Source organism: Labrus mixtus, chromosome 14 (genome assembly GCF_963584025.1).
Source record: "Labrus mixtus chromosome 14, fLabMix1.1, whole genome shotgun sequence".
Classification (NCBI taxonomy): Eukaryota; Metazoa; Chordata; class Actinopteri; order Labriformes; family Labridae; genus Labrus; species Labrus mixtus.
In genome coordinates, this window is record NC_083625.1 from 21,396,689 (window position 1) to 21,410,661 (window position 13,973).

At 40.7% G+C, this 13,973-nt stretch overlaps 1 protein-coding gene and 1 long non-coding RNA gene across 2 annotated transcripts; one reads left to right on the forward strand and one right to left on the reverse strand.

The window, feature by feature from the left end:
• Nucleotides 1-395: 395 nt before the first annotated feature.
• Nucleotides 396-4,623, forward strand: LOC132988380 (uncharacterized). The gene is made up of 4 exons (XR_009675805.1): nucleotides 396-768; nucleotides 843-937; nucleotides 3,844-4,324; nucleotides 4,393-4,623. It is a non-coding gene; the product is annotated as an uncharacterized LOC132988380 (long non-coding RNA).
• Nucleotides 4,624-5,223: 600 nt separating this feature from the next.
• Nucleotides 5,224-13,849, reverse strand: LOC132988381 (deoxycytidine kinase 2-like). The gene is made up of 8 exons (XM_061055748.1): nucleotides 13,616-13,849; nucleotides 12,890-13,008; nucleotides 12,666-12,749; nucleotides 12,448-12,557; nucleotides 6,948-7,095; nucleotides 6,023-6,138; nucleotides 5,725-5,824; nucleotides 5,224-5,616 (listed from the first exon to the last, which is right to left on the reverse strand). The coding sequence occupies exons 1-8, from the start codon at nucleotides 13,686-13,688 to the stop codon at nucleotides 5,590-5,592; spliced, it is 777 nt and encodes a 258-aa protein (XP_060911731.1). The 5' UTR covers nucleotides 13,689-13,849; the 3' UTR covers nucleotides 5,224-5,589.
• Between the last annotated feature and the right edge of the window lie 124 nt (nucleotides 13,850-13,973).

Below are 13,973 nucleotides of genomic sequence, written 5' to 3' on the forward strand. Positions count from 1 at the left end.
ATCTAATTAAAACATTTTTTTATTTATTTTGGACATGACTGAGGACTTTTGTTCCTCAGTGCATTCATATGCAAGTAAATCCCTGGAGCAGCAGCTGGATGTGATGGGTGGTCTACTCAAACCAGTGGAGCCTTCTCTAGAGACAGCTTCAGAAACAACCAAATCAAGACCAGCAAAGAAATCCAAGAAACCGGCCAGTGAGCAGGACCAACAGCCTGTGTCCATTTGGCCTTGCTCTGTCATGGAAAGAATTGAGAGGAAGAATCAGACGCTGGTTAGCATCAGGTTAGCACGTGGATCTGGTAAGCACGTGGATCTGGTTAGCACTGATCTGGTTAGCATCAGGTTAGCACATGGCTCTGGTTATCACTGATCTGGTTAGCATCAGATTAGCACATGGCTCTGGTTAGCACGTGGATCTAGTTAGCATCAGGTTAGCACGTGGATCTGGTTAACACGTGGATCTGGTTAGCACGTGGATCCAAACATTCAGCTGGAGTTGGAATCTTTAATAAAAACTTTAATGGAAATGTTTTAGAGACCAGTAGAGACTTCTCTAGGCCACTTTATTATGATGGTAATAAATAACCTCAGAATAATTCATGCATGTGTAGCCGGTGGCACCTGAGGCGCTGCTATTCTCCGCAAGGGTATAAAGCAGGGTAGGAACAGAGAGGCTGTGTTTTTTGGTTCCCAGCTGGAAGGAGAGGGACGGTGCACACCCTCATCCATGCCGGCTGTTTTGTTTGTTTGCGTCTGGGAAAACTGGTAAGGAAACATGCTTTGTTTTTTTAATGTTTCATAAAGAGAAAGTATTAATTCCAGTAATATTGTGTTTCCAGTTGTCATTTGGTTGCAACGTTTGGACACATCAGGTGTGACTTCAGGGGCTGATTGCCAAGTGAGTGTCTCTGGTGTGTAGCGGAGCTTGCGATCAGTGAGACAAGTTTTGAATGTGGTTTTAATTTAGTTTTACTTAAAGGCTTTATATGCGATTTTTCACACTTAAATGTATCAGAAATCAAGTATGTCCGTTGTATATAACTCTCTGAGTCATGACTGTTTCCAATGAGTGAGGAGCTCCAGTCCCACTGGCTTTGTTGATATAGAAGCAATGTTTATCTAGCCGGCCCGGTCGCCCCCACACCAAGGGAAGAAGTGTTACAAATGGCGGACTCCAGTGCGAAGCGTACTACAGAAGACCTTCCACCGGCTGGTCCCCCACCTAAAAAATAACGGTCTTTTGCTAGAACAGCAGCAGATAAAGACCGGAGTAGAACTCGAATCAACATTGGGTTGGCTTTTCCACGATGGAGAGCCCTACGCTCACCGAAGGGGCTCGAACTCGACTCTGAGCTGGCGTTGCTTCTCCTGGATGCGTAAGTACCCCGATAGATTCCTACTGGTCCAGGCATAAACGTTTCTATTTTTTAGTCACTGACTGAAATAATACCATACGCTCTGCTTATTTGAATGGTACGTAAGTGTTTAAAAGCACGGTCTTTCCGTGTAATGTGCAATGTAAAGCTACGACCTAACTACAATATGCTAACATTAGCCTGCTAGCACAACAATGCCGGCCACAGGCTCAAGCTAAAACATGCATTCTTTCTAGATATTTAAAAGCCATCGATTGTTTGTTTGATCAATGTGGTTATTCTCATTTGCTGCTTTTTAGTACAACAGAACTGGCTTCGAAGCGTTAGGCAACATCTGAATAGGCCAAGCCTAAGTAGTTGCAAAGCTAACGAGTTGCATATGAGCGGTTATGAACAGTTGGGTATTATTACGAAAACATATACGGTCGTTTGTTTTTTTAATTTCCCTACTCCAGCTATGATATAGCAGATACGGTAGTTAGAAATCTTGTATAGCAACGTCCAAGCTCAGACTGTCTGTTGGCATGCTCTCGGCTAAACTACAGTGGGTCACTAATCTAAATAATGCTATCAGCTTGGCACTCATTATGCAGAAATCACATGAGGCTAAGTTTCGCAATGCTTTTGTTGTTGCTGTCATCATGTGATAAATACTTTACATGTAGCTACTGAGATTCTCTACAATACAGATGCATTAAAATAATGTTTTGGCTGGGGAGATCAAACTTACTGTTTGTAAGGATAATTGAATTCATGTGTGCTGTTATTTCTTTCAGATTTGAAAAGGGTCCTGCAGGCCAGGATTGTGTCGAGGAGGCTCTGTTCAGGAGCAGGGATGCCCCTGACAAGGGAACAGCGTCCCGCATCAAAACAAAAGTGCCTTTTGCTACGACCCTTGAACCAATCACTTCATGACTTTATGGACTTTGTCAAACAAATATCCATTTTGCACCAATGGTGCTGTTTTATCACAGGCAATAATATCAGTTCAATAATATCAGCATGGTATATTTTTTCTTTTCAAGATGTACGAACACATTTTGCATTTTTTGTCTAAATGTTCAGAGCATTATTTCAATAAATAAATACTTATCAACAGCTTTGTAATTGTTTTTTTCTGTAAATTTGTAGTCTGTATCTGTAAATGATAATCTTTTATTTTTAGAAGACTGCTTCAAATGTCTTTAATCTTTGTCCTCCCCAAAAAAAACTCAATTACAGTATGATAGTCACATGCTGTAATGACTATACTTGTCTGTGTAGACATGTCAAAAATATGCATACATGCTTCTGCTTTGTAAATATTAACAGCTCACTGTCATGTAATTATGAGCAAGAACACTGTGGCTTACTTGTGTTTTCACTAGCTAATGCATAGAAGAGGAAACCTTTTACTTCCTACTAGAAAATGTGTGTGGTTTTCACAGATCATGATGAGGATATGCAAATGCAATTGATCAGACCTTTTATATCACAAAATGAGATTTATTAAAAAAACTGAATACAAAGCACTTCAAACAAGTTGGTGTTGGCATTTGATGCCCCAAATGTGCATGTAGCCACATGTAAAAGAAGTTTTGCTAGTGGCCAGGAATATATCCAGTATACTGAGCATAGGGATCAGGCCACTTATCCCTAATCCTCCACACACAGCAGCTGGGAATTACCAACCGGTTTCCAATATATAAAGCTTCTGTATGCAGCAAAGCGGTACTCCTGGTTGTCTTGCGCTGGCTCCCTTGCCCTGCCAAGTAGAGTGATGTCCTCCCTGAAGTTCCTGTGGACCTGCAAAACACCTGCATCAAGGCAGTAAAGGGCGAATGATGCCAAACGGCTGAAGCAATGGCCTCGGACACTCGACCGGCCCCTCGTCGACGGTAGCTAGTCGCTGCAGCCTGCTTCAGCAGCCATACCGACATCCGACTGTAAAGAAATGGCAAACATTCAGAGGGATTCAAGTGAAAACACTTATTCATTGCTGTTTCTACCATTTTACAGTCACCGAAATTATTCTAATGGTAAAAGATGGCTAACTAGCAGTAGCAGTGCAAACTGCAAGCTACAAATTACTTTCGCCTACTCCGGAGTAGAATACAAAAGATAGCTCCTAACACAGGTGCATATCTTCGGGATATAAAAAATAACGCTTTAACAATGACATTACTAAAAACGTCTTACTTACCTTGTCACTTGACATTTTTCCGTAAGAAAGCTTTTACAAGGGAAATGTTATCCACCGCTGGAGCTTGACTCCTTGCGAACGCGAGTTGAGGGGGGTTGGACTCGGAGGTGTGTTGCTGGACTAGAGAAGGAGGCTACAGCATGGAGGAGGTGTGGCCAAACAGCTGTTTGTTTTGATTTCATGCTGGTGCTCAAGGGCGACATCTACTGGATCAAAAAATCGCATATAAAGCCTTTAAATGGTTATAAAGTCATGTACTTATGCCTTGTCCTCCATTTTTAGCAAAGTCGCCGGGTGTTGTACTTGGCAGGGGTTGCTGGGAAGGTTTGGGCCCAGCACACCAGGTACGCAGAGCAATATGTATTTTTTTGTCTAATAAAGCTATGGCCACTGTGTAATTGATGTTGAGGATATGGTTTTGTATTATGTTTATTTTGGGATTAGGGAAATGTATTAAGGTGACCAACTAATACTTCTATTTTCTTTGTTTTAGGGAGCCTGGCAGATTTCCTCTGCTGCTCTTACTGTGTGGGTTTTGTTTGTTTTCTTTGGTGTTGATTTTTGTTTCGGTATTTTGTTTCTAGTCTGGCATGAGCCGGTATTTGAGGCAAAAGATCTATGGGGTTGCCTCGGTAGGCAGACTAGTTTATTTTTTTGTTTTTCGTCTTGTTTGTTTTGTTTGTTTTAATTGTCACCACTTCCCCAGCGCAGCGTCAGGGTGGACCATCGGGGAGGGTCAAGGTAATTTTGGTTGCGAGCTGACGTAGGATCCGAGTGTGTAAAACACCACAAGTTTGTTGCATGCGTGTGAGATTGTGATTATAGTTGAAGTTGCAGTGATATTGCATGCTTATACATAGTGTGATTAAGTTGCAGTGATATTGTGTGACAAGGAGTCTTTTTACTCCCTTACTGTAGAAGTGTGACACTGAATTCCTCCTCAGTAAAGCATCAAAATACCTGCCCAAGCTATACTTCCGCCCGTAAGACATTGAAATTTGCACCGATTATCTTATGGCGACTCATGAATTTTATGTTAGTTAATTTAATAAACCTTGTCACCTTTTCTCTTCTCTGTTTCAGTGTTTCATTTTTGACTGGTCATTTATTTGACCCCTGTGTAACACCCGCAGTCTATAAATGTAAACAAGAGAGACAGAGAGCATATTAGTCCCGTTATATTTACATAAGATAAGAAAGACCTATATTTATCCCACAACGAATACATTTATATTTAGGCTTATATTGAGTAGAACTTTTTATAAGCGCCATGTCTGAGTGAGTAAAGTGAAAAACATAAAATAAGCTTTTGCCACATGACATCATGCAGTCGTGGCTACAGAGAAGTTGCAAAGTGCTGTCCCATTTGTATTTAACCATTGGAGCCCACGCAGCCCTCGAGATTCAGCCCGTCTCTCTGTACATTTCTGCGCTGCCTTCAGGCTCACCTCATTGGTTAACAGCAACGTACCACAGAACATACATGTAGGTGTATATATCTAATGAAATATATAAAATAGTAAAAACATTCAAAAATGACGTCAGCTCGGATAGGATAGTAAAATAGACCTTTATAAACCTGCTGAACACATGTCCACCCTTTCTGAACCTGTCTCACCTCCTGAACCTGTCTCACCTTCTGTTAAAAAAAAAGAGAGAACCTTTTCAAACTTTTAGTCATAGGCCTATTTATTCACACAGATTTACAGAGAAAAACATCTGGCAAACAAGAACTGAAATGTGGTCTGATAAATAACTCATTACACACACACACACACACACACACACACACACACACACACACACACACACACACACACACACACACACACACACGATGTGTTCACTGACCCTGTGACTGTAGGAGCTGCTGCAGACATTTTTAATATCTATACAAATAATAAAACATTTTAGAAATTGTCGTAACGAAAATATAAAAACACGTTCATCAAGAGACACACAGAGTCTGAGTGGTCCAATCAGATGAGCCCACGCTGACATCAGCAGCTGTGATTGGACGATGAAGTTTCAGAGCGTGGAGAGAAAATCTCTGACCTGCAGGAGGAACACGATCAGAAGAAACCACGTCAACATGAATCACTGTTTCATTCATTATTATCATTCATTTATCACGGTGGGTTTGAATGAGGGTCAAAGGGCAACCTTGTTAACGATGACTTCCTGTTTGATACGATCGTTCTTGAAGTCGTCATCAACGTCCAGAATCAGAACAGGAAGATCATTCAGGTAATCAAAGTCCAACCTGAACACACACATTCATGTAATGAGCATTTTCTTCAGCCTGACACACCACCAAACATTGCAGAGAATCACTTTCAAATCAAAGATGTTGCAGACAGAACGCTCACTCAGTAACTTATATAAAGACTGAGCATGCTCAGTAATGTTTCTGTGTCGTCAGCATGCTCAGTAACGTTTCTGTGTTGTGAGCAGTAGTTACCTTAGATTTCTGTGGTAGAGCCAGGCTTCGTGTTTGAAGTGAAGCTGTTCTAGATACTCCAGAGGAACACCCTGCTCCTCCTCACGGCCACGGTGCAGCAAACGCTGCATACAGCGCTGAAACGTACAGAGAAAAACAGTGAGCCTGCAGGCAGCGCTTAAACATACAGAGAAAAACAGTGAGCTTGAAGGCAGCGCTGAAACGTAGAGAAAAACAGTGAGCCTGCAGGCAGCGCTGAAACGTACAGAGAAAAACAGTGAGCTTGAAGGCAGCGCTGAAACGTACAGAGAAAAACAGTGAGCCTGAAGGCAGCGCTGAAACGTACAGAGAAAAACAGTGAGCCTGAAGGCAGCGCTGAAACGTTCAGAGAAAAACAAAGAGGCTGAGTACAGGTGTAATGCAGGATGAGTACAGGTGTAATGCAGGATGAGTACAGGTGTAATGCAGGATGAGTACAGGTGTAATGAGTACAGGTGTAATGTAGGATGAGTACAGGTGTAATGCAGGATGAGTACAGGTGTAATGAGTACAGGTGTAATGCAGGATGAGTACAGGTGTAATGCAGGATGAGTACAGGTGTAATGTAGGATGAGTACAGGTGTAATGAGTACAGGTGTAATGTAGGATGAGTACAGGTGTAATGTAGGATGAGTACAGGTGTAATGTAGGATGAGTACAGGTGTAATGAGTACAGGTGTAATGTAGGATGAGTACAGGTGTAATGAGTACAGGTGTAATGTAGGATGAGTATAGGTGTACTGTAGGATAAATACAGGTGTACTCTGATGATCTTTATGGTTTACCTGTACTCACATACCTGTAATTATCAAGTGTACTTGCATACCTATTGCTTACACCTGTACTTACACCTGTCCCAACAGTAGGACTCATAGCATTGGGATTGTTAATAGTCCGGCAGTTGTACCTGCGGTGGCGCTCTCAGGTAGATGATGGCGTTGAGGGCGATGTCCGGCTCAAACTGGTTCAGTAACCAGGTGTGCCAGTCCTGATAGACATTCCACTCTGTCTCCAACAGGTTACCGCTCTCAAACAGGTTAGATGCAAACACGTACCTGTTGACATGATACACAAGCTTACAAAATGCCTATAAAATAGGTATCCTGAACTTTCTACTGCATCCAGCAACTCTCAAGGTAACCATCGGTAAGGAAACTATGCTTTTAAAAAGTGTGGAGGAGGCAGAAAATATTTACGAACAGTCCGAACCTGTACCCTATACCGGAGGGCCCCACAGTTGGAAGTGAAACACCACATGTGACCAACTCTCCTCTGCAGGACAATATATAATTTTCTGTCTTGATAAGACTTCTTTCAATCTTATGATTTTTTCTTTTCCCATTCTTTGCTTTCTTTCTTTAAAAAAAATGTAATTCAATCATTATTAGTATAAAAAACAGTGGCAAGAACGATGATTTATTTTTCATTTCTTTTATAATAAGAGAGCTTCAGCTTCTGTTTGCATGAATGTATCTTATATTTCCCTTTGACACCAATGACTAGTCTTTCTGTTGTATCATGGAATGTGCAGGGCTTAAACAGGATAACAAGAGAACTGCATGTCTGGAATATATAGACAGTAACAAAATGATATGGCTTTGATCCAGGAGTCACACCTTAATAAAGAGTCAGTAATTAACTTCAGTAACTCTAAATATCAGGAGGTAGCTTCATCTTCAGCTAAAGATAAAACAAAAGGAGTTTTAATTGTAATCCAGCGCTCATTAGATATGATTATTGACTTGTGGTATTAGCAAATGTAAGGATTGTTTTTGTCAGCGCGGATGCACCGGCAGATTATGATAAAAGATTATTTAAAATATTATCAAATATGTTAATGAATTTTCCAGATTACAATTATATCACAGGTGCAGACATGAACACAACGATAAACCCAATATTGGACAAATCCAATCCACCCGTGAGCAGCTCTCAGCGTTTCTGTTCCAAAGCTTTGCAGCAGTGTATGTTAGACCTTTATCTGTCTGATATATGGACATCACATTCAAGAATAGATTTTATAATAGCTTCAAAAACACTGTGCCAAGTTGTACAAACAGCTGATATTATTTTCGCTACGCTGTCTGAACACCATGCAATTAAATTAAACTTCTTATTATCAGTCAACAAACAAAAATTCAACACAACTTTGATAGCAAATAATGAATTCTGTTTTCAATTTAAAACTAAATTACATGAATGTATCTTTAACCTATCTTTCAATGTAGAATCAGTGGATGATTCTAGATACATCTGGGAAGCAATTAAAGGTGTAGCCGATATTAGCAGCCACGTTTCACAACCTCTCTTCCTGCAGGACTCAGGACTGTGGATTAACATCTGGGTTACTTTTTACCCTCTCTGGCAGCTGATAAGAGTTCACACTCAGCTCAGATCTCCAGTTTTGTAGTTTTTAGTTTGTCAAAGTTTTAGAGCTTCTTGCTCGCTTCTCTTCGGACTTCAGTCCGAATCACTTCTTTTAAGTTTGTGGCGTAAAGACGACTCTCTGTCAAATTTTTATTTTCAAGTCATTCAAACAATACCGCGTCTTATCTCATTACTAAATATATAATGTCACCATATGTTATAATTGCATTATCCTGATCATAATAATCATACTCTTTATCTGTTTCATCTATACATTATTGTTTACCCTTTTTATATTAAATTTTACACATAAAATTCAGGACTTTGTCTGTGTGTTTTCTTGTTTAACATTTCCAGAACTTACTTCTTTCAAGATATGAAACTGACTGATTAACTAATTAACTTATACCATTAAAGTTATTGTCTTCCTTTAAAAGGAAGTGGTGCCCCTTTCTAAATCCGAGGTTAAATAAAGATATAACATCTTAATAAATTAATTACGCTACAAAGGTTTCATAAAAACTAATATGACATCATTTGCTTCCTTTCTAAACCGCTCCAGTCAGCAGAGGAAGTTTGAAATAGAGAGACAATTGGCCACTGGAGAGAGCACAACAAAGCTCCTTTTGCTCCTCACAAGCAGCTGAGGTTAACCTGTTGAAAAACGAGCTAAATGCTTTATTGAGAGCAAAGGCTGAGTTCCTAATTCAAAAATCTAGAGACCATCATTATTTTAATGGTAGCAGGCCCTCATATCAGCTAGCTCTCCATTGCGCTCTAAGGAGCGACAGGCATGTATTTCTGCAATAAAGTCACCAGGGGGGATGTTGTAACTACTCCAACTGAAATTAATGCAGCTTGTTCTTGCTTTTACAAGGAACTTTATAAATCTGAGGTCACATTTAGCAAAGAAGGATATGATTCTTTTTTTACTGACCTGGATATTAGGAAACTGTCCGAAGCAGAACCAACCGATTTAGGAGCACCTATTTCCCTAAAAGAATTATGGGACTCTCTAAAAGAGATTAACTCCGGCAAATCTCCTGGCCCAGATGGTATTACCACCTAAGTCTATTGCAATTTCTGGTCTGAATTGAGTCTTATGCTTTTGAAAATGATAAATAAATGAATTGAAATTTTTTTTTTCTAAAACAAACAAATACAGCACTAATTTCTCTTCTTCTCAAAAAACATAAAGATCCAACATTGTACACTAGTTACAGGCCTATATCCTTGATTAATATAGATATGAAGATATATGCTAAAGTACTATCATGCAGGCTGAACAAATATCTTGAGAAACTTATATGATTGTAAAGAAGATGCCATAAACTGGCGTACGGATCTCCGTATGTTGTTTTCTATGGATAGTGTGTATGCCTCGGTTGCTAAGCCCCACCCACAGAGAATTGGTGAAGGCCAATCATTTGTCCGTCAATCCTTCCCGATAGACGTGAGTGGTGTACTCTTCGTTGATCTGAGCAGTTCATGATTACAATCACGCTCTCTCTTAGTTAAAGTTAATGTTACGTGGTTCTTCTTCATTGGACAGTGAGGACCTGTGTGCGTTCATCAGGATGTAAGTGCTCTTTATGTTTAATGTGGGACTGTAGTGTTGAATGTGTAATGTGTTATTAATATTCGTACGCAGGTTTCATCTGTATTTCTGTCGTTTAATGCTAATATAATTTCTGGAATATTTTTTATGTTAGTTATGTGTCTATTTGTAGGCTATGTGACTATGTTACATTTTCTGCAAACTCTTAAGGCTGTACAGTGCGTGAAGTGGATAATATATGTTTTCTGAAGATAACTCGAGCATTTAAACTGATGGCCCACGGTGAATACACTAACCGACTATTGAATTGTTAGTGGTAGTTGAATATCACCTTGTCCGATTTAACAGTGATCAAACAGGCTTTGTGAAAGGCCGCTTTAGCTCTGACAATTTAAGAAGACTATTACACATTTTACATTCAACTCCAAATTCTTCAGACCTCCTGACCTCATGTGGAATTATATCTCTAGGTGCTGAAAAGGCATTCGATAGACTTGAATGGGACTACCTTTGGACTCTATTAGACCAGATTGGTCGGCTCTTTTACCCTGAAGTAGCCTTGAAGATGATTTAAACTTATTTAATATCCCGATTGTTAATCAACTTAAATACCTAGGAGTTGACATTTTTCCAACTTTAGAAATGACTGTCAATACAAATTACACTACAGTTTTCAATAAGATTAAAACAGACTTGAGAGATGGACATCAAAACCTATATCCTTTGATGCCAGAACTTCAATAATAAAAATGATGGTATCACCTCAAATTAACTTCCTTGCCTCTATGCTTCCACTGAATCCACTTATTGGATACTGGGATAAATTACATAGTTTAATTACTGTTTTTTTTTTGGAACAATAACAGACCAAAGATTAAAATTACAACTCTTCAGAAAGAAAAATCAGCAGGAGGATGGGGGGTCCCTGATTTTAAACTTTATTACTGGTCTTTCGTTCTGCGCATTCTAAAATCTTGGCTTGACCCCACAAATCTCACATCTCGACGCTCTGTATAAGAGAATTTAGTATTTCCACATAGCCTATAAGACTTAATTTATGCAGAAGTCCCTCTCAAACAAGCCAAAATGCGATTTGGTCCTATAATTTCAAATATTTTGACTACATGGAAACTAGCAACAAACCACACAAAGTATAACAAAAAGTGGAACTATTAAACCCCAATATTCCAAAACCAGAATTTGTTACTTGGTGGTCAGACACTGGCTTGTCCAATATGGTCAAATAATGGAATTAATTTACTTGGACAAATGTTTAATGCTAACGGTCTCTGTACATTCCAAGAATTACAGCAATAATATAAATGACCTGGTTTCTCCTTCTTTTTATACTTGAACCCCCTTCTGCCTTAAAGGCGTACGGAGTTCCATGGAATTCTGAACTACCTAAACATGAACTTACAAACAAACTATACAATACCAACATGACCAAGGGAACTGCATCAACGCTGTACTCCCAGATGAAGAAAAGTCTTGATATACTTCTTCCAATTCAAACAAGCCGGCAAAAACAATATAGTTCCATCTCTCCTGAGATAGCTTGGGAAGTTATCTGGAGGAATATTAAACAAGCCTCAAAAAATCAGAATCACCAATCCATTCATTTAAGATTTGTGCACCGGACTTATTTTACACCTATAACTAGATATAGGCTTAAGTTAACGTCATCTCCTCTTATGTGAATTCTGTTCACAAGATTGTATAGTTACAAAATCACTGTCAGAAATAATCGGTAAGGAGATTCCATGTTGCCCTTTAATGTGCCTACTGAATGACAATTCCAAGGTCTCAGTCTGAACACGAGCAAAGAATTTGGCTCTCTGGCCTAACTGCTGCAAAGAAAATCCTGGTAGTGTGGTGGAAACCACCTCAAACACTGTCATAACTGTCATTAAATCACTGCTGTTAGATATATTGTCATTAGTACTTTCTGTTGCATTGTCTCATGGTGCAAAAGGAAAGACCTTCAGGTCTTTGTCTGAAGCTCTCTCAGCTGTAGAAATTCTTGCTAGTAGAAGGGAAGGCTAATTAGGGGTGGGAGGCAGGATGGGACGGGGGGCATTTAGTTGAGTTTTGACACTATGATTATGTCTAACACTCTATGTAATGAACTTTCTGTTGAAGCACTCTGAGACTGTATTTGTGTGTATACACGCTGCCAACTCAATAAAAAGTTGTTTAAAAAAAAAAAGAGTCTCTCAGGTCCTCCTCTTAGATTTCTACAAAGTTCTAAGCAAACAGGTCCAGAGCAAGCGGCCTCAGGTGTGTGCGTTACCTGCCTCAGGTGTGTTTTGACCTGCAACAGATGTGAATGTGTTACCTGCAACAGATGTGTGTGTGTGTGTCACCTGTCTCAGGTGTGTGTGTGTGTGTGTGTGTGTCACCTGTCTCAGGTGTGTGTGTGTGTGTGTGTGTCACCTGTCTCAGGTGTGTGTATGTGTCACCTGTCTCAGGTGTGTATTACCTGTCTGAATAGACGGAGCGTTCAAAGAACTGTACAGGATTTTCTGCCTGTTGGAGTTTGCCTGACGGAGACTGAAGCTGAGAACGAACTCTGCTGAGAGACGCATAACTCTGCAGACAGACAGGTGGAGAGACAGACAGGTTAATAGTTGGATAGTCATAGTTGATTATCTCTGGTCGTTGTAAGTGTGCCAGCTCCCGCTGTGTGATGTCAGTTACCTGGAAGGTGTATGACCAGCGGCTTGGTTTGTCGTACAACATCTGCAGCAGGTTTCCTCCACTCTTCTGAGAGGAACTCAGCTCCTATACACAAACACACACACATACACACACATACACAAACAGGTAAACATTCAGGACTCTGAATGTTGTCTCACTCTGATATCACCTGTCTACTGTGATGTCATAGCACATTGTGCTGTGTTCAGGTGTTCTGTGTTTACCTGGTAAACGTCTTCACTGTCATTGTGGACGTTGCACCATTTCCCAATGGGCTCAGGAATCACCTCCCAGTCCTCTGACGCTCCCTGCAGGAGACGCACAAACGTAGACTTGCCTGCAGCTGAGAGAGAGAGACGGACAGAGTAGCAGGAAGAGAGAGAGAGTATATTTTATATGCTCTATAAAGTGTAAATTATTACAGTATTTAGCAGCGCAGCCCGCTGAGTGTTTGTGTTTCTCTGCTCTCACTAAACTGAACTAATAGTTTGATTACAGGTCAGACAGGTTCACCTGCACGAAGGAGAACTCCTGCAGTGAGACACATACAATGAGGAGAACACCTGACAGGTTATCGATTATACTAGAAACATGGTGATCGATGTTTAGTAATTTGGCGCGATCGTGTTGATGGATGGCTGCTCTGTTAACCGGGAGGACGAGTCTGTGTTCACCGGGAGGACGGGTCTGTGTTCACCGGGAGGACGGGTCTGTGTTCACCGGGAGGACGGATCTGTGTTTACCGGGAGGACGGGTCTGTGTTAACCGGGAGGACGGGTCTTTGTTTACCGGGAGGACGGGTCTGTGTTCACCGGGAGGACGGGTCTTTGTTTACCGGGAGGACGGATCTTTGTTTACCGGGAGGACGGGTCTGTGTTCACCGGGAGGACGGGTCTGTGTTCACCGGGAGGACGGGTCTGTGTTCACCGGGAGGAGGATGCTGAACTCACCGATGTTTCCCTCGATGGAAATCTTCTTCCCTCTGGCGGGAACACGACACGGTCTCTTCGGGGGAGTCGCCATGTTTGCCTCCTTTCTTCTCACGACTGTTTGTTTGTTTATTTGGTTTTTTTTTTCTCTGACGGTGCTCCGCGCGAGGAAAAACGACCGAGCCGACTAACCGCGAACTACTGGTCGCGCGCTGTTCTTCTATTGAATCCCGCGCGCAGAGAGACTTCCATTTCCGGGGGTGGGACTTAACTCGAGCATAGAATATGTTTTCATTTACAAATACACTTAAAATCATGCAGATTACTATTACAGGTAATGTGAAGAAAGAATCAGATAAAAAAATATGAAATAATATTT

What these genes read in the sequence shown, in the direction of transcription:
- LOC132988381 (XM_061055748.1), bottom strand. Translation starts at nt 13,688, where the DNA reads ATGGCGACTCCCCCGAAGAGACCGTGTCGTGTTCCCGCCAGAGGGAAG. An exon ending in TTCCATCGAGGGAAACATCG is followed by an intron (nt 13,009 to 13,615) that starts GTGAGTTCAGCA and finishes TCTCTCTCTCAG; the next exon opens with CTGCAGGCAAGTCTACGTTT. An exon ending in ACCTGAGAGCGCCACCGCAG is followed by an intron (nt 6,139 to 6,947) that starts GTACAACTGCCG and finishes TGTACGTTTCAG; the next exon opens with CGCTGTATGCAGCGTTTGCT.